Source organism: Tamandua tetradactyla, chromosome 3 (genome assembly GCF_023851605.1).
Source record: "Tamandua tetradactyla isolate mTamTet1 chromosome 3, mTamTet1.pri, whole genome shotgun sequence".
Lineage (NCBI taxonomy): Eukaryota > Metazoa > Chordata > Mammalia > Pilosa > Myrmecophagidae > Tamandua > Tamandua tetradactyla.
Window position 1 is genome coordinate 9,354,718 of NC_135329.1, and position 20,576 is coordinate 9,375,293.

The 20,576-nt window shown below is 37.0% G+C and overlaps 1 protein-coding gene across 5 annotated transcripts in view; it reads right to left on the reverse strand.

Annotated features, from left to right (window-relative positions):
* Window positions 1–5,987: 5,987 nt before the first annotated feature.
* ASXL2 (ASXL transcriptional regulator 2) overlaps window positions 5,988–20,576 on the reverse strand; it is a 235,476-nt gene continuing 220,887 nt past the window's right edge. For all 5 annotated transcript variants that reach the window (XM_077152315.1, XM_077152314.1, XM_077152316.1 and 2 more), the window contains 2 exons: window positions 19,363–20,083; window positions 5,988–15,341 (listed from right to left, as the gene is read on the reverse strand). In XM_077152315.1, the coding sequence (XP_077008430.1) occupies window positions 12,867–15,341; window positions 19,363–20,083 (3,196 nt within the window). In that variant the 3' untranslated portion in view covers window positions 5,988–12,866. The remainder of the gene's footprint in view (window positions 15,342–19,362; window positions 20,084–20,576) is intronic.

The following is a 20,576-nucleotide window of genomic DNA, read 5'->3' on the forward strand; positions in this document are numbered from 1 at the left end:
ATTTAGACTGCATATCAGCCCAGAAGATGAGTAATACAGATGATCCTATTCAAAAATTCTGCAATGTTATTTGTTCTTTTTGATATTTATGTTTCAATAAATAGACTAGGGTGGGACTTGTCCTTTTATTTACCAAGGAAAGCAAAAGGAAATTAGAACTGGACTTCACCCAAGTCTCTCTTCTTTGTCTTAGGAAAATTGTAAAAGGGACTAAAACCTACTTCACTTTGCCAGAATCATAGTCCAGGAGTCCACACAGCAGACTGCTGTTAGTCAAGACCTTTTTTTTTTCTTTAGGAAAATATTTTGCTGCTTCCTTTAACGCACTCTTCGGAGGAAAAATGGTAGTCTGTATTCTTGTAGTAGCAAGCATTTTAGGTAATCAAGTACTCAGTTTCAAGACTCTACGTTCCCATGACTTCTCAGGCTAGCTGCACTGCAATTTTTAAATTTTATTTTAAATATAAATATTTTTATCAAGAAATCTTTACACACATACAGTCCATCCATAATATACAATCAATGGCTCAAAATATCATCACAAAATTGTGTATTCATCACCACAATCATTTTTAGAACATCTGCATCACTCCAGAAAAATAAGAAAAATTACAAATCTCGTACCCCTTACCATTCCCTTTCATTGATTACTAGTATTACAATCTACTCAATTTTTTACACTTTATCTCCCCTATTATTTCTATTTTATTCTTATTTTTACTCATCTTCCATATCCTGGATAAAAGGAGCATCAGACACAAGATTTTCATAATTACACATATTGTAAAAACTATACAGTTATACAATCAGCTTCAAGAATCAAGGCTACTGGAACACAGCTCAACAGTTTCAGGTACTTCCTTTAGCCACTTCAATACACCATAAACTAAAAATGGGTACCTATATAGCGCATAAGAATAATCTCAAAGATAATCTCCTGACTGTTTGAAACTCTCAGCCACTGAAACTTTACTTAGTCTCATTTCTCTCTTCCCCCTTTTGGTCAAGGCTTTCTCAATTCCATGATGCTGGGTCCTGGCTCATCCTGGAGTCCTGTCCCATGTTGCCAGGGAGATATACACCTCTGGGAGTCATGTCTTACATAGCAGGGAGGGCAGTGAGTTCACCTGCTAAGTAGTCAAGACCTTTTTGAGGTATGAGTAATCAATGTGTGAACACCATTAGCTCTGGAGCTCACGACCATACAACAAATAAAACTCCCACCATCCGGGAAAGTATGGGTAAAATCTGGATACTGCTTGGCATCACAAATGTCAAGGTATAAATGCCATGCCAAACACTTTGGTCTCATGACTCCTGGTGTTTGTGATAATCAAATTATGGTCTCATCTACCAAGGATGCAAGACTCTAGAACTGCTGATTATTCAGTGGGTTTGTATCCACCATTCTCTATTTTGTGTTCCTGTCTCTCAACTTAATTCTGGGTGGCTTTATGCCTTAATTTTTTGTGTGATTGATGCTTCTAATTGTTTTAAATGTGTTCATATTGCCTTCCTCCCAATTCCTTTGCTTCGATAGCTGACTATTAACATCATCTCATCTGTTCTTTGCTCTCCAATAATAAACTTCTAGTTCTGTTTTAGTATCTTGGGTGTCCGAGCACGTCTATTTTTTTGAAAGTATGTGGTTCACTACCCTCTCCCAAAGTTTCTGGCAGTAATGGCTTCTGCCAGAAGCACCCTATCTTTTGCTTCTGTTTTTTATGTATGGTTTTTAGGCATGCCACCTGCATTGAGAGTCTTCTTTTAATTATCTTTTAATGAGAACCGTGCTATCTGGGCCTGTTTTTCTCAAGAATTTTGTGGATGATTGTTTTTGATGATTATTTTTCTGTACTCAAACCTTTGTTTGGTTGGAGGGAGAATGGGGACTTATCTGAAGCAATATATAGCCTGCATTTAAATATAAGGAGCTTGCTCATCAAATCTGATGACTCCTGCTCTGAGAGTGAGATGGGGTTCATCCACTGGATTTCAAATAGATTGTCCTTTTATTTGGATCAAGCAGGTTAACTGGTGAATAAACCCCTCCTGCCCAGCTTTGGAAGCAGCCTCAAAGAAAAATAAGTTTGCTTTACCTGTGGTAACTTCCTCAATCTCAGTTCCCCAGTCTAAACTAGATATGGAAATAAGACCAATTGGGGGGATATTTCTTGCTTCTTACATGTCCATGTCTCTCCCAGCTGAAAGGCTGCTAAGAAGGCCCTTATGAACCATCATTCTTTTTAAACATTCACACCTCACTCAAAATTGAAGAAAGGTGTTGACTTTTTTGTTCTTCTATGTAACATAAGTTTTCTTCTGTCAGGCATAGCCTTTGAAGTCTGTGTTGAAAGCTATGGCTACTCCAGAAGTTCATTTTTTATTGTGTTTTCCATCTTCACTTTCTGTAATCATGCATTCATACCATCTGCATTCTCAGAAGCAATGACATTTTGATCTTTATTTAGCAATAAATTGTGATGATAAAAACAAATTCATTGAAAAAAGTCATAGAATAAGTAGTTGCTTTTTGTTATCTCAAATAGTAACTACTGAAAGTAAAACTTCTATCGCATGGTAGACGGTGAAATTTAGGTGGTGTCCTGGCTTGGAGATATTACCCCAGAAAAACACGTCCTCAATCTTAACCAACTGCAAATAGCATCTTTTAATGAGGTTACTTCAGTTTAGGTGTGGCCCACACAAACCAGTATGGGTCTTAATCCTAAAATTGTAGGTCTTATAGAGAAGGCCACAGAAAGAAAAGCAAAGGGGAACAGCCAGAATCCAGAGCTTGGAAGAGAAAGCAGAAGACATTGCCATGTGACAGAAAAGCCAGGCACCCTGGACTGCCAGTCAGCTGAAAGATACAGAACCATGGAAGGGAAAAGCCTTCTAGCCTCTGAAACTGTGAGCCAATAAATTTGTTGTTGTTAAGCCAAGCCATTTTAAGGTATTTGTTTCAGCAGCTAGGATACTAAAACAGGTGGCTAACAAGTTGAACAAAACCCTCATTCATTACAAACCCACATAAATTTTAAGTTTTATAAAAGAATTGAAACAAAAACCTTAAAGGAAAATAATTACAGAGAAATTGAAGTTTCTGTGTGGCAAAACAGACTACACACAAGAATAAGAAACATGAAAAACTAAGAAAAATATGTGCAACCTACATCATAAAGAATTAGTATCTTTACTATACAATGATCACTTGAGTTACTAAGGAAAAAAACCCAACACACCAATAGAAAAACTGACATTATCAGCCAATTCACAAACAGAAATGGTTTCTATACAAGAGTATTTAACTTCACTAAAAACTTTTTTTAAATGCAAATATATATAAAAAAAAGTCAAGTGGGTAAAAAAAAAAAAAGAATCCTATCAGTCCTTATGTAAAATTAGCAAATGTTATACACAATTTATGATCTGTATAGAGAATATGATTTAGAGAGAACATGATTCATATATATATATACATACACATTAGATGGAGATCTTTCCTTGGTCTATTTTGTTTGAATTATTCATCACTATTGTTCTTTGTATATTTATATAATTGCACATATTCCATTTAAAGTCTCTGAACATTTTAATCGTAAAAAAAAACCCCAAAAAACAAAAAATCTAGATCATTTTTTTTGCCTCTCAGATCAGCAAACATGTCCAATACAGTTAACTCACCTTATGGGATTCTCTATACTTCACTGGAATTGCTTAATATTTGGGAAGAGGGTCATTAATGTTTTCACTTATTTTTAAAAGGTACTTGCTCCTCGTTACCATCAACTCTTGTGACATCCTGATTATTTCTATCATCAGTACTGATTCAACACCCTGAGTTGGTGTGACGTTCAAGGTGATTTCACTTCTGCATGGTAGCCTCTTGGATCCAATGACACTTTTCCTACTCATTGCAGTTACCTGCAAGAGCTGTTTCCTTCAAGGGCACATGGATTCTTTTAACATCACTCTTAGCTCCTCTAGAGCAACAGGGCTGTTCTTAACTCTTCTGCTGGACCTGAGGTTATTTCCTGAAACAAAACCACTTTTAATCTTCTCAGGCTGCTCAGAGAATATCACACATTTTATTTCTCCATCCACCTTGGATTTCTTTCTAGCTTTTGAAAGATAATACAAACCTTCTTTCCTCTCATTTTGACTTCTTAAACCTCTTTTGAGCATTGCCTGACACTCTGCAAAACTCAACTTTAGCTATGATCCAGGGACGGTTTTGCAATTAGGAACAGGGGAAGGAGTTACAAGCATGTTAAGTTGTCCAACATGTTGTTTGGCTTCTTTGGAAAAGATGACACAGTCAGTAGAGTAAAACTGTATGCCTTTATTCAACATAAAATAAGTCATCAAGAGAAAATAAAAGTCTGTCCATGTGCAGAAACATTATACATTCAATTCTGAAGAAGGTAGTTTTATGTGACCAATAAAGGAACAGTTTAAAAATAAGAGGAATAAAGACAATCATGAGAAGGAGCAAAAAGCTGGAAAGTATTAAGGAACATTAAGGCCTATAAGCACAAAGAATTTAAAGAGAGCAAGACCATTTTTTCCATTCTGATCTATCTCAGTGCTGGTGTGATACAAGGAGTTACAGAATTATGGTGGATTTTTAAAAAAATAGGTCTAAGTATTATAGCTAGGAGAAAAGTTTTTAATCCTTGTAGTTTCACCTGTCATGTACGATCTTTCATAAATTCTAAAAATTTCATGAATTCTCTAAGAACAAACTTGCTCTTCAATTAGCACTTTAATATCAGAGAACAAATTACCAGGTTCTTCCCAGCTCAGAATGTATTTCCTCATCTATCAAAAGGGAAATCAAGTCTGAGGCTCTGGAATAAAACTAATTTAAAGCTTGTGCAAAGTGATTACATATGTTTCAGGTGGAGTCTCAATTGAAGTCTCCAAATGGTTGTTGCCTGAAAACCTAAAATCAAAAGAATTGCTGACTTAGGGTCAAGTCCATCTCCATTTTTTCATGCTCTAGGTATCTAAAACATTCAACTCTGCTTTTAAAAAGAGCTGATCCAAGATATATGAAATGTTATACACCATACTTTCAATAGAAAGGACAGAGATTGTAAAAACAATAGTTCTAAACTATCTTAGGATATTTTGATAAAAGATTAGCTAATCTTAATTTTAAATACTTAAAATAAGGATCCCTGATTAAACCTAATAAAATTAAGTGTTGATGTAAGTTGGCTAAATACAGTGTTTATGAAGCCAAGGTCCACTTCACTACACAGAGTGTGCAACCCTAAATCCTGATCATCTGCAAAAGCTGCCACTTGATAGTCCAAAAGAAAACTATTCATTAGCCTGGAAGAATTTGCCTAAAAAATTTTTCATGTTTCGCTAATGGCAATTTAACTTCATCTTGTACGTGATGCCAAATGTTTTTAAAAATTATTCTGAATTATACATTACTTAATTCAAAGTTTACTTAAATCTATTTTAAAATCATTAAGTACTGAGTTTACCTTTCTTCTCCCCAAGTCATTCTCCAGGTTTTGTAGTTAAGAAAATGGTGATGTGCTTTTCTATTTCCTATAGTTTCTTTTAGGTTTGAAGAACCAGGAAAATCAAGTTTGAATTTCTTCTTTTGGAGAACCCATTATCTAGCCACAGCCCATCTCCACAGCTGATCATTGTTGGCTATTCCTTCCAGGTTCAGTCTGTTCTTCCTGTTAGAAGGAAATCTACCTAGGATTTCCTTTTTAAATGTTAAGGCTGAAAGCCACATGGTGGAAGTACAGAAATATTCCTTAGTCTATATAGTATCTATAAAAGAGAACCAAACTTCTCTTTAAGGTCACCAAGTATTAGGCTACCTAATAACTCTTTGATTAAGAAGTGAAAATGTACGTTACAGCAAACAGAATTTGAGTTGAAAACCCAATACAGGGTAAAGACTAGTATGGAAAATTCAGGAATAAGCACTGACATAACAGAATGATATATCATTTTCCTTTTTTTTTAGGTGCATGGTCCGGGAATTGAACCCGGGTCTCCCGCATGAAAGGTGATCACTCTACCACTGAACCACCTGTGTATTCTGAGTGATGTATCATTTTAAAGTATTATTACCACAAAGTCCTACAGTAAGAATTAAGATTTGGGTCACTGAAATGAAAAGGGCTAGGGTCCTGCTGAAAGCCCTAAGTTCTGTGACTTAGAGATATAAAAAAAAGGTCACTTCTACAATATAATATTAGAATACAAAAGTAAAAACAAAGTAATTCTTTTAAGGGAAAAAAAACAAACAGGGACATAACATCTCTTTAACAATTCGAAATGAAGGGATATACTTTCTTCTGATCAGGAAAGGCAGCTTATTTACCCAGTTTGTTTTAAAAGGTTAGCTTAAGGCAAAGCATCTTTACTGAACATATTTACCTGAATTAACCGGAAGGGACTGCTTTTGGCAAGATTTCTTCTTCAATTTAGGTATTATTCAGAGATTTCTGAAATTTCTATTAACATTTCTAGGTCTTTCATTGTTAGTTCTCAAGAATGACAAATTTCATTAACATAGCTTCTCACGGTTAATCACTTCCAAATTGCCAGTTCTTTCATTTAGGGATAATGCCTTCTTTTCTTTCTTCATGTTTCACAAGTATACTTCGTCCAGTGCCTCAAATACTTTTCGGTAATAATCCATTTATTCTTTACTTCCAACATGTCTTGAGAAGTACTGTAGCATTCTGTATTACTCCTTTAGCCCTGAACTAGACATATGTATATGGTTTTAGAAAAATCTTTCACAATTTATTCAACTGTTTTGCTCTCACGCATCCAGCACTTTAGCAATGCATACTTAGCATGCAGTAGGTGCTCAATATATATATATATATCTGAATTAGTGAATTATATGACTTGTGCATAAAAAACAAACATCATGCTAAATCTCTGAATGCCGAAGGTCAGTTATGGTCAAGAGTAATGAACATAGATTCCTAAAATCCTGTGATGCAAATAAAGGAAAGTTTGGGATCCAAGTTGAAACTCTCCTTTTTTCTGGTATATTGCTCTTCATTACTCGTCTATAGAACAACTAATTATACCTTTAGGCTCCCGTGTCATTACCTGAATATAAATTATACTTTCTCTGAGGTAGGAAACCCATTTAAATGAAGATAAATAGTTCTAGAAATGAGGGATTTTAATGTTTGTAAATTGTCATTGTGGACTGGCTCTCACATTTTTAAACATTTTATCTTTGTTCCTAATTATACATGGGAATTATGAGGAAGCAGATGTTCCCTGAGACTTAAGAACTAGTCTGTTTTTCAGCAAAGTTTTAAAAGTGTGTTTGTTCTCATGGACAGCTAAACTATTTCCAATGTCTTCGGGCAACCATGATGCTTGAGTATCAACTTTTGAAAACTAAGTTTATCTTTTAAAAAAAGTTTATCACAAATCCTTATTACTAATTTCCAATATATGCTCTTTTTATCAGCTAAAGTAACCACAGCTGAGTAATTATGGGATAAGTAACGAGTGAACTACAGTAAAATGTCAGTTTCATGGGTTAAAAGTACATCAAGAGAATCTGACTGTCCCTGTTTTTTCTCAGGTCATTGATAAATCTCTACATTATCCATTTTTAAAGAATGAGCTATATACTTAGAGTTTCAAAAACTTAAGGTATCATTCTCTCCCCACCATCCCCCTTCTGTCATATGTTAAAATCAAGTATTTGCTTTGCAACCACAAAACGAGGTCTCTCGGACTGGACAGCAGGATTCCAGGTTATCTTTTAGGTATATCTAGGTATGAGACCACAGGGGTAAAGGCCTCTCTTTTACATCTGGCTCAGTCTTCATTCCCATGAATGCTCTTCCTGCCAGTAGGGAGCTCACAATTCAAGTGTAATGCTGAAATGGAATCTAATCGCGTTAACATGTTTCTTTCCACAAGACTCTTATAGCTCTTTTGCTTCTCCAGATCAGTCAAGAAGGACATGAAACTAGCCCTGAAACTTACTTTTCAGAGAATCAGGAAAAAGAAAAAAGTTTCTATCATCTTCATGAGATTTAGTTCTTCACAAACTCCTAGGGCCTGGAAGGTGGTGGCAGTGAATATTTGCTAATGAACTACTGATCACCTTGGAGAAAGGAAAACTTGTTTTTGTCCCTGAGATATTTTCTTGCCATTCTTTGCTTCAGAATCATTCAATGGTCACATTAAAAAAGAGAATGCACCTTGTTTCTTTACTTTTCCAGTTACCCGAGTATTTTGGTTAGGAGGCAAAACATCAAGGGAGAAAACTAAGAGACGACCAGAAGAGTTGAAAATATTTTTACTAGGGTTCTGAAAGAAATATGCTACCCTGATTTCTGTTTATAAGCAAATCCCTCATTTTACCTTTTCCCTGTGGTGACCTTCCAAAAGTAGTATAAGGCAACAATGAGGGCCCTTGCCCGTTCCACTCTCAAATATATGCCAGAGTTCAGGAGTCCCCAAAAAAATTCCAAAGTTTTATTTTTACTTTTAATTATCTTTTACTTAATAATAAAATGAAAAATAAGAATATATGAAGTACATACAATCTATATACATATATTTATTGCAAATAATTAAAATTCTTATGTAAAATGATTTTTCTATATTATTTGTGAAAAAATATGACTTTTTAAATGGTGTTGACACCAACTTCTCTGTACATACCCTCAATTCCAAAGGCAAAAGACACAAAAAAGTTTAGCAATTACCAAACCATCTGTACAAACCTTATACCCAGAAGGGAAAAAATAGTTCGTGTAAATAAGTCAATTTTCTTTTAAAATAAAAACCTCAAAACTATTCCCCCCTTATTGCATTTTGTGGAAATAATCAGAGTGCCTTTAGAGTAACTTCCTTTGAAATAATCTGTGCCTTAACAGTGAGGTCTTACATGTAACATACCATATATGAGAAATTCAAAGTCTTCCACTGTCACTTTTTACATAGATATTAAAATATATATTAATTAAAATATATTACTGGAAAGCTATTTTAAAATTGATCTTTAATAGTTGTATCAAATGTAAAGCATTAAAAAAAATAAAGTAACCAAGAATCTTTGAAGTTATCACTTCAACTTTAGGAAATGTTTAACCTACTGTTTCTATTCAATAGGTATGTAGGTATTGAAACATGGTAGCAAAGATCCCTGCCTATCATCACGTTTCCCAAAGTCTCTTTGGACTATTCTATAAATTGAGTTGAAAACTACCCTTCGGCCAAGTTTTTTACTTAGCATTTTGTAGTTATGCAACGGGAGAGATTTTTTCCTCCTTGCTGTGATGTGAAACCTTTAGGTCACAGAGAGAAAACAAACCTGGCACTGCCCACTGACAGTGAATTCCAGAAATAAATGGCATTGTAACAACCAGAGAAGACCCCTTCAGTATAACAAATCATTTTACCAAATTGTTCTTTAAGGGTCTCTAAGGTAGAGAAAGGCTATAATAAGCATTTGGGATATTTATGAATTTACACTTTCATGTGGAAGGCAATGAGGTCTTCCTTCAGCTATTTATTTAAATCTGAGATAAGTCCTTAAAACATCTACATCTGTGTGCCTTCCCAATCCACGTCAGTATGTTCCCACCATCCCCACCCCTACCCAACAAAGAACAATTTTCCATTTGCCAGTTCTTAACACTTAAAAAAATGTCACATGGGATTCCACAGATAGCTTCAATAACTTGAGTATAGTTGTTAGTGAATAGTAGGGCAAAATGACTCGAAGTTATCTGTTTACCTGGCTTTATTTTCTCATTAATAGGATGGAGAATTTTAATAAAAATTCTTTATGGTTCAGAGAGCCTTCTCTACCAGGCTATTTAGAATACTCATAAATAAGACTGAGATGATGTATTGTTAACACTACCTCTCCATGGTAATCTGCAGTGTATGGTATCTGAAGGCCAGAAAAGGTTATGCTGGAGGTATGTGCATCAGGCGTAATGCCTAACTAATCACTAGAAGCAGTACAAACAATACTATAATAAGCTCAACACATTCAAAATTAAATTGAAAGGTAAAACAACTTGGAAAATCTAACATTAAAACTGCTTTAAATGTATTGGAATACCACAGTCTAATAATTTCCTTAAAGATTTTCTTGCTTCTACTGTACTGTTTTCTAAAGGGCCCAACTGTAATGTTTTTTGTTTAGCTCTAAAGATGAATGACTTTCTATTTGAAACCACTGTTTTGAAACACAACTGATAAAGTGGATTGATAGTAATCCAATTTCCTGTCAATCTAGGGGAATCTAACTGTTCTCTCATTTGATCAAGATTGAGACAGTGAAGATTTGTTTTAAGGACAATACTAAATGCAAATATTTTATTAGCTGAGAATTATTTAAGAGAATCTGATGAATACTAATGTTTAGAACCTATCAGTGATGGTAGAGGTCAAGATGAAGAGGCACAACATGGTGTGTTTTCAAAATGGACTTGAAAATCCCTGATGCCTTTCCTCCTTTCCTGGCTAGTCTGTCCATCCTCAATTAAGGGAATTATGGAGGAAAGCCTTTCTATGACAGGTAAGGAGCAAAGTAGAGACATCACTTTCATCAAACCAGACTGTTAACTGTTATTTAGTGGTGGGGGGTGGGGGTGAGGCTCAAGCCTGAAACACTCAACCACTTTCAACACACATACCAGTCATCAAGTCCTGCCACTAAAGTGGAGAGTGGAGTAGAGTTTCATCCATCAGCAGATCTGTTAAAATGCCCATGACTACCCAGGGTACCAAAAGTCTGGAAACAGAACCATGGTTCCTGTTTTCTACTAGTTCCTGTTTCGAGAACTTATTCCTTATCCCTGGATCCTTGGAGGAACTTGCCTTCACATCTTTAAGCCAGGTGTGTGCTGGAAAAAAAGGGGAAGATGGAAAGACATCATATTATCTTAGCCGAAACACAGGCATGAATTCTATTATTTGCCTTGGGCCACAAAAAAGCCAGACAGGAAAATGAAAAAATAGTGCAGGGAGTTTCTTATGGGGTTTGGAACAGGAACGTGGGAAACCATCAAAAGAATGAATAAAGCAGAGGATGGGTGAAGCGGGGTTTGGTAGGTAACAGAATGGGAACAAAGCAAGGGTTATTACTGCCTACTTTCTCCTAATCTGGAATGTAATTTAGGAATTTTAAACTGTTCTGCCTTTTATAAATACCAGGTCTTGAATCCTAAGTACAAATACAACTGTACTAGGTTGCACTAGTATTTTTACTATACACATTTGAAATTAAGAAACTTGAAATCAATATGCAAATGATGCAAATTAACAACCCCTGATTTAACAATAAATTCTGGTCAACTGTATATTTATTCTGGTCAACTGTAGACTTATTTTAACTATGACCTAAATGTATGTACTCAAAGAATCTTTAGTGACTAAAGATAGGATTTAAAAAACCAAACAAAAAGGGAACAACAACAAGAAGAAAACAAAATCAGACAAACAACAACAAAACTTTGGAGCTAATTTCATCTTTTTTTCCTAGATGTGCTCTTAGCCATTCACTGAAGCTTTTTTAACATTAGAAATTTCTAGTGCACAGACAGCAGTAATCCAAAACAGAGGAATATTTTCTAGAACAGGAAATTCACCTGACTTTTACTCTGTGTGTGTGTGTGTGTGTGTGCGTGTGTGTGTGTGTGTGTGTGTGTGTGTGTGTTTAAAGTAACATAGAACAAGATAGCTCCATTTTCCACTGATGCCTGGGAGGTCAAAACAGGGTTAATAAAATGGGCAAATGTGGCATTAATGGCCTTTTCTTCCTACAGCAACAGTTGACTATAGACCATTAGGTAACTGGTTGAGCGACAAGAGGAAAAGAGAGGCTACCTTGCTTCTAGTTTTAAATTGTTTACCAAAGTTCATTATGTTCAGTTTAACAGTTTCTGCACTTTCATTCCCTTGCCCAACAAAACATACAGTTCAAATCATTTCATCACTAACACTTTTTTGTTAAATTCTATACTAGTATTTCAAACCTTCTTGTAACCCCCCATGACTGACTAACTGTGGGGATATTATTGCTGGAAGTTTTGCCCTGCACGGTCTACAGCACATCATGGGGCCCAGAGGCACACCTTTTACAGATCACACTCACTGTCTCAGGACAAGGGGGCGCAATTACGGATTAGCTAGGATCCACTCATTTCAAGCATACAGCTTGGCAGCAGTACTGGTTTATGGGAGCCAAGAACCAAGGAGAGCTTTCAGAGTCCGAAATATTACCTGTGAAATTAACACCATACCAAAAATGTGCACATAACAAGGTTCCATCTAAGGTAAAGGGACTGAGTACGCCCTGAATCCAAATCCTGCGAAGACTGAATAATCTATAAATAATCTGCAGCCAAACTGCCAAGACATAATCAACATGGATGGTCATTTCTTTAGACCATTCCTTCACTCTTTCCTTTTCCTATTCTCTCAGAAAAAGTCAGAAGGGTGACAGCTTCCTTTCACCATACATGACATTAAACTTTTCTGAGTCACTGAAGTAGAACATAAATCTGAATTCAAAGTAATACATTATTACCTAAACACTTGGAAAAATGTTAAAACAAAATGTGACATATTTACATGATTTTGTGAGTGCAAACTTGTCACAAATTCACAAAGTCTTGCTTGACTTAGACTTACTATACAAGGTGCTCTTCCTCTAAAATGTACAAGATCTGTATTCTGTATTCCTGATTAAGTAAAATTTCTCTTAAGACAAATGAAACCCACTTGTTTATTTCTCTGATTCCAAAATGACGCAAAACACATTTTCTCAAAACTCTTCCCTTCCCCCTCCTTTACCGTGCCTTCTTTTTCTGGTCTCACTACCGAACAACAAGGCAGGAAACACACAGTTTGGAGGGGCCAATGCAATCATCATGGCAGAAAGCTCCACACCCTTTGCACATGATCATGGCTTTTAATCGGCAGTAACATTTCGAAGGCGTGTCCTCCATGCTGTTCTCTTCAGGAAAGGTCTGAACGGGAATAGTCTGGCCATGGCTGCTGGGATTCATAGCTTGGCTAGCAGGGATGGCAGTGACAGTCACTGAAAAGGACATGACATCACCTACATTGCTAGATACCTGGCTACAATCAGGCATACCTGGTAGAGCAGAGTTATGGTCCATGTCAGATGAGGTGGAGACATTGATCATGCCTCTGTAGCTTTGCCCCATCTGTGTGGGACTTCCATACAGCTTTGGGGTTTGCAGTGGTGGAAGGAGTAGAGGCTGATGGGTGGGGCTGTCTGCAGGCATGGGAAGAGTAGAATTGAAAAGCTCAGTGCTGCTATGCATTGTCTTACCTCTCACTGCATGAGCCATTTGCTTCTGTGCTGCCTGAATAAAATCTCTAGCTAGGGTCTTTTCATCAATTGTTTGTCCTCTAGCAAATAGGTAATTCTCCTTACTTATAGTGGTTTGCTCATTAGCTGGTATCTCTGCTTTCACATTCTTGTTAGCTAAGCAATCACTGATGGACAAGGTTTCCCTGCTGTGGGCTTCTGAATTTGCTTCACACTTGCCAGATCTCTGGGAAGCCTGGGGCTCCTCCTTTACTATGATAGATTCCTGTTCATCACCAGTACTCTCCTCATCAGTATCATCTTCTTTGCTGCTGCTACTATCTCCTGTTGCTTTTTTACAATCTGTATACCCCATTTTCAAGGCCACAGTAGGGCTACTTAAACAAAAATTGTCCTCAGGGTTTACAGAATGGGTCCTCCTAAAGCTCTCTGAGCCCCGGCCATAGGTGGAAATGTTAAGTAAGTAGTGGCCTGACATTGCAGGCTTGGATGTCCTTCTGCCAGCAAAACCCAACATGAACCTCTGGCTTGTGGAGATGTCTTCTAACTGGAAACCTGAATGGGTGAAGTTGAACTGGGAGGGCTGCAAGACTGATAGAACATTCGGCCTCTGAACTCTTTTGATGAGAGTCTGAAGAATTTGATCTTGGGTTGCTTTACTTAATCCTTCTTGGTATAGGTGCATATCAATGTTAGAGTCCCTTAGATCCTTAGCTGTAAAGAGCTGAAGGGTTCTTGGAACCTGGGATAGCTGCTTATTTTGCAAAGTTTTACCCAGGTGCTGTATAGCTGGATGGGACTGCCTCTCATTAACTTCCTCTCTCAAGTTACTTTCTGTTATGTTGGTACCCGTGAGTGCTCCCATCCCCTTTTCCTCTTTTGTAGTCAGTGGAACAGTTTTCATTTCAACTTTGGTGAGAGGTTTAGGCAGAATTTGTTCCATGGGAACATCTTTGCCCTGGAGCAGCTGAGTGACCAAAGGATTGTTAGCAGGGATACTAGAGCTTGGTCTTGAAATGGGTCCATTCATATTTGAAGAAGTTCCTGGGGGTTTAAGGCTTGAAGCTGCTGGCAAAGCACTCGAGGATGGAGCCGATCCAGTAGATGCTATAGTTACACTGACCTGGGATTGAGGAAGCTTTTCTAAAATGGCTGTTGTCAATAAAGATGTTAAAGGAGAAGGAGTTATAGCCACTGGAGAATTAGCACTTGTCTCTGCTGAGGTTGAAGGGTTTGGTGCATTTTTATTAGAACCTACTCTGGGTTCAACTGTGCCATCAGTTGCAAAATGAACAGGTGAGGCACCTGAGATTAGGGCAGAACCTGCTGACGTAGAAGGTGCTTTCTCCTGTCCGCAATTACTGGGCCTTTGTGGGTGGCTAAGAGAGGCCACTGCAGCTGTTGCCCTGTTGGGATTCAGTTTTTCATTATTTGATTTCTCTAAAGTTGGTGGGGATGAGTTAGTGTGGGCTGGTGATGGGGCACCTGGGCATGTTCCACTGACAGGAGATGGGGGAGGCACTGAGGAGGTTTGCTGTAGTTGTGCTCCAGAGACACTATGAGGCTGTGCCTGACCTGGGGTCCTGGTTTCTGAGAGGGGCTGAGTCTCTGGACCACAGGGTAAAAACTCTCTCGTACCTCCCCTGCTTCCAGTTCCTGCCAGGTCCAGTGTGGGGCCCTTTCCAGTTTCACTGCTTCTGTCTGAGCCTGGACTCCCTCCTCTAGCAGTTTTCCTTTCATCACCCTCTCCTGGACCTTGTCCACCCCCTGGGCCAGGTCCTGGAATGGTCCCTCCAACTGAGGCGGCTGCAGCAGCTGCGGCTGCGGCTGCGGCTGCAGCCCTCTGTGCTTTGACCAGTTGGGCTTTTGCTTTGATGTCTGCAAGAGTTCTGGCTCCTGTTCTGTTAGGACTAGTGATGGAGATTGGAAAACGAGCCCTGGGAGAGACCTGCGATGTAGGAAACGGCATGGGGGAGATTCTGGAGACTGGGATCTGAAAGAAGAAGAAGAAGAAGAAGAAGAAGAAGAAGAAACAAAAAAAAAAAAAAAAGAAAGAAAGAAAGAAAAAAACCCAGAGCTTAGTTTCCATTTTTCAGAATAATGCTTCAATAACTAAACTTAAACTTTTAAAGTAGAGTAAAGTATGGCATCTGTGACAAAGATAGGAGGTCTATGGCTAGCCCTAGACCAAACCACGGAGACAGCAATATAAGTTTATCTCTAGGGTCTTTCCACCTTCTCTACTGGTACCAAAAACATTCCTCTCTTCCCAGAACTCCTTGATATCCACTTCCACCCAAATCCCTGTTCTTTGCAATACAACTCTCTCTTAGTAATTACTTAAGACAGAACTTTCTATGGTATCTGCAATCTTAAATGTGTGTGTGCGCGTGTGTGTGTGTAAGAGAGAAAGAGATAGAAGTAACGTTTCATTACTATCTTTTACTTTCTATCTCTAATAATTAAGGTTCAGGAGGAAATACTAGCTTTCCCCTGTTCTACACACACACACACGCACATGCATTGCAAAACATATAGCCAGGATTATCTCAAATTACAGAGGTTTCTATATAGTGCTGGATGGAAGACAGTGTGTGATGCACCGGTCTCCCACAGATCTCACACCACACCCATCCCACATGGGAATGGGTTATAATGCTTACCACAATGATTCTCTTTCCTGGTGGCATTATGCTTACTTGTGGAGCTTTTTAAAAATATATATGCCCTAAGTCCTACCCCAAAATCAACTGATGAAAACCCTGAGGAAAAAAATGCATTCTCAAAAGCTTCTCATGAGATGCTGAGGGATATCAGGTTTAAAATGCTGATTTTCATATCACAGCATATCATATTTGAAAGGAATCTGATCCTCTTCTTAACAATACACTGAAAGCTAGTAGAGTTTATAATGCATCAAGATATGAACTTTTCGAGTAGTTGGTTGAGTTTAAAACATTACAGTATATATAGTATTTAAATAAAATATATAGTATTTAATATATAAATAATATAGCATTTAATATATAATAAATATATAAATATATAGTATTTAAATTTAAAAAATTTAAGTCACAGATTTCTAAGAAAATGTAAGCAATTTTTCTGGAAATCCTTATATTAAGAATAAAATCACTAAAGATTTGTCATTATTATTATTATTATTATTTTTACATGGGCAGGCTCCAGGAATCAAACCCAGGTCCCCGGCATGGCAAGTGAGAATTCTGCCACTGAGCCACCGCTGCCCACCCAAGATTTATGATTATTTTTAATACCCATTTCTCAAAAGGTCAGTGGTCACGCAAAAGCTGATTCTCTGTAATTCAGAAGTTAGAGCTCTGGAATTGTATAACAGTTGTCACAAAGTCCATGTACTTCCATCAAGAGATATACATGATCCCTTTTCTTGGAGGTGACTCTATTTTCCACCCCGGTTTCAAGCTTAGATAGCATATTTACTCAGCACATAGTATTTTAGAAGCTGCCTACAGTTGAAGAAACAGTAGTTTCCCCTTAATGATATAGTCTAGAAAGAGATCACTAACAAGGGAAAAAGCAGACAAACCTAGAAAACTGAATATAAGAAAGTGAAAACACAGTTATTTAGGGGAGTTTTATATAGGTACACACAATCTTACAAGTATATCATGGTGACCAAAAATTATTAATACCATGCTGAAATTAAATAAGGACAATCATTTAAGCAGTCAAAAATAAGAATTTTTAATACTTAAAATAAACTTCAGTTATTTAAGTAAATAGCCTTATTACTTGATTATGCAAAATAAATAAGATATTTTACCTTCTTCTTAACTATAAAACCATCAAGTTGTCTAGGCACTGGTAATTTATCTTAACTGAGAAGATCTACCCTGGCATAAGAAAGAGAATCAATTTTGTTCTTTCTCATTGTATATGGAATGTAAAACATTGTATACATATCAATATAACTAAATCATAACATTTGTAATAACATTCAACTTTTGTTTTCTATCTAAATTTTATTTTAAAATTTTTGTTCTGTTATAAATTATACTAAACTTTGTCTAAGAAAGCAGGATTTGAGGTCTATGATAAAGAGTTGCTAACACAACTTCAGTGTAGTCTTTTGGTGGGGGATCAGTGTAGTCTTTCAGTGGGGGATGAGGAGGGAAAAAAAAGTAAAATCCTATTAATTTGGTTATGGAGGACTTAAGTTTTCAGCATAGAGTCTTTCTAGATTAGCAGAAAGCAGACAGGATCTAATGTAACCCAGCTTCTTTAGAGTTAGGAAACAGATTATATGTCTTCCTCAGTGTCATTTAACCTAAACTCAGCTCTAAGGCCTGGAGATAAAATGCTCTGATGGTCATTCACTAAAGAAAAGTTTCTAATTTCATTCAGAATAATAGTAAAGTTGATTATCATATATATCAGAATCTCTGACAAAGCATGAAAGGGTATCTTAAGATAGACAAGTATTGAAAAATTTGACAAAAAGTCAGATTCTGAAGGGCTAAAGACACAAATATTAAAATTTTAAAATAATGAAAAATGTCATACAGTATCAAGAGACACAACGAGAGAGAGGAGTTAAGTAGTACATGAGATGGGTCAAGTACTACTAGCTAAATGTTTCCAAGGGATATTTCCTGATATAGCTAACTTTGGTTCATCCAAGTTAAATGAACAGGGGAAAAAAATTCCATTTGACTTATTTTTCTATTTATATACTAATGGGAATGTATAATACCCGGTGCCTGGGCTCATAGTAGGCACTCAACACTATCTATAAAATGAATGAACTACAAATGATATTAAGCACAAGCCCAGATATTAATAAACCTTTACCATCAGGTGTAGCATGTGCTTGAGTTTTAAAGGGCTCACCTCTGTTGGATGCAGCCTTATAAGCCAAGATAGTCAGAGACACTTTGACTATATAAATTTGAAAGACCTTATATGCAGCAATAGGGCTAAACATCAGTTAATGCCATATGCTTTGGAGTAGAACTTAGCAAAACTAATCCATCTTACTAATGTCCTTCAAGTGGCCGGTAGTGACCCATGTCAGCCATATACATCTCCTTTACAGGAAGGAACTAAAGGTAGCTCCAGAACCAAAGAGCATGACATTAAGAGAAGGGCCAAAGCATACTTGAACTTCATGGCTCTTGGTAAAAAGATGATCTCTTGAAAATATCAATGGCCTCCTCATGCTTTTCCTTTCTTAATTTGTCATATAAGACAGTAAGAATAGCCAGCATGAGGATAAGGAAGCATTATTTACAGATGTGGGTGACGAGAGTGTACATTTATAACATGAATATAGATAAAAGCATATTCACCAATGCTTCTACCAACATACTCTTGGTTTGCAGTTTTCTTTAATTTCAAACATCAGTAACATAAACAAGAAATAGTTATCAAATGTTATCAAAAAGCATATATTTACAAAATCCATTTTAGTTCCTTTCTCAAAATTTATTAAGAAAACATAACAACAACTCTTTTGATTGATTTTTCAAAGCCCTTGGAGAAGTTAGCTTAAACAGAGTATCCAGTAACTTCAGTTTTGGATATATTTAAACTGTATCTAAAAATCAATTATATTCAAAAAGCAAGATGCTGTAAATAGGTTCCAGTAGGTAATTACTGAAACCAGTTCTATGAGATAGATTACTGGAATTTTATGATCTCTTGGTTTTAGTTTCTATTCCACAGAGTAAAGTTACAAAATCTTGGTTAAAAAAAAAGAGTAGCCAGTATTGGGGGAGGAATATGGGAACATTAGATATCCAGGCCCCTTACTTATTCAAAACATCTATAAAGATCCATAGGAAAGCAGGTCCAAATGTCTTCTGGCAAGAAATAACTTCATTTTTATAAAGATCACAATCACATACTTATCAAATATATACAACTGCTTCTACATTAAGAAATATCACAAATTACCTGAAATTTAGTAGATAAAACCAGAAACTTAGAATTCAGATCATTTCCCCTTTTCAATTCTCCCCACTTTTTCTTACCTTGAGAGGTGGTACTTTTCGCACCTGGACTCTGTCCCCTCTATTGAGAAAGGGCTGAGGCAAGACTGGAAATGGCTGGTGGTGCTGGCGATTCTCAGTGACACGCGGTCTTTTCTCCCAGCTCATAGGGGGCTCTTCTTGGGTGAGAGATTTCCTCTTGAGGCCTTCTGGGCTCTGATCAACAAGAGCTGACGGAGACTCTGTCACTGTGGTCTCTTGTGGACTTGTTTCTCTTATGGGCTTAATCACTGGTTTTTCCACTCCAGGACTCTTGGGTTTGCTTGGGGATGTAACTAAAGCATCTTGGCTTTCATTTTTGTTATAACTGGAAGCTGAGGTGAGGTGATTCTCTTTCTCAGACTCCTGTTCAGCAGCGGCCACTGGTTTCTGGTCTAAGAGATACTCATTCTTCGGGCACTTGATAGGAAGAATGGTACGAAGCTCATTAGTACTGCTAGCTGAGGGAAGTTGGGGCTCTGTAGATTTCGAGAAGTTTGGCTCTGCCTCATCTTGGCTTTCATGTTCTTCTTTTGTAACTGGTGATGGCATTTGCACTGCTTCTTCTTTAGACTCTAACTTGAGAACCACTGGGACTATTCTAACAGGAGATGCCTCTGAAGGAAGTGAGGATTTTGGTTGGTCAGCTGGGGTTTTCTTTATTTTGGGATCGCTGGTAGAAGCTATTAATAATTTCTTTGAATCCTCAAGGCTCAGACCAGAACTAAAAGGAGAAGGAAGAAAGTATTCTAGTTGAGAAATGACCCATGTTACTGAGGTGTTATGAGATGATGGAATATGACAATGACTGACATGTAGTAGGTGCTCTTCATGTCATTATATTCAACTGGAATCATCCTATTCAGTGCAAGTTCTGAAGCCAGATCCTGGCTATGATACTGACTGATTGACTATTCATGTGGTACTAAGTAAGTTACCAGCTTTCTCTACCAGTTTCCTCAACTGTCCACTGGAGTTAATTACTTCATAGTGTTGTTATGAAGATCAACTATATTAATGTATATAAAGTACTGAAAACAGTACCTAGCATATAATAAAAATTCAATAATATTAGTTGTCATTATTACCTCTACTTATAAAGAGGCATGCATCACAGATTACCCAGAAAGGGACTGAAGGAAGGCTAAGATCCACGCAGCCTGGGATTGAGAGTTTGGATTATGATCAACTCTGCTGTGCACTACATGTAGGAAATG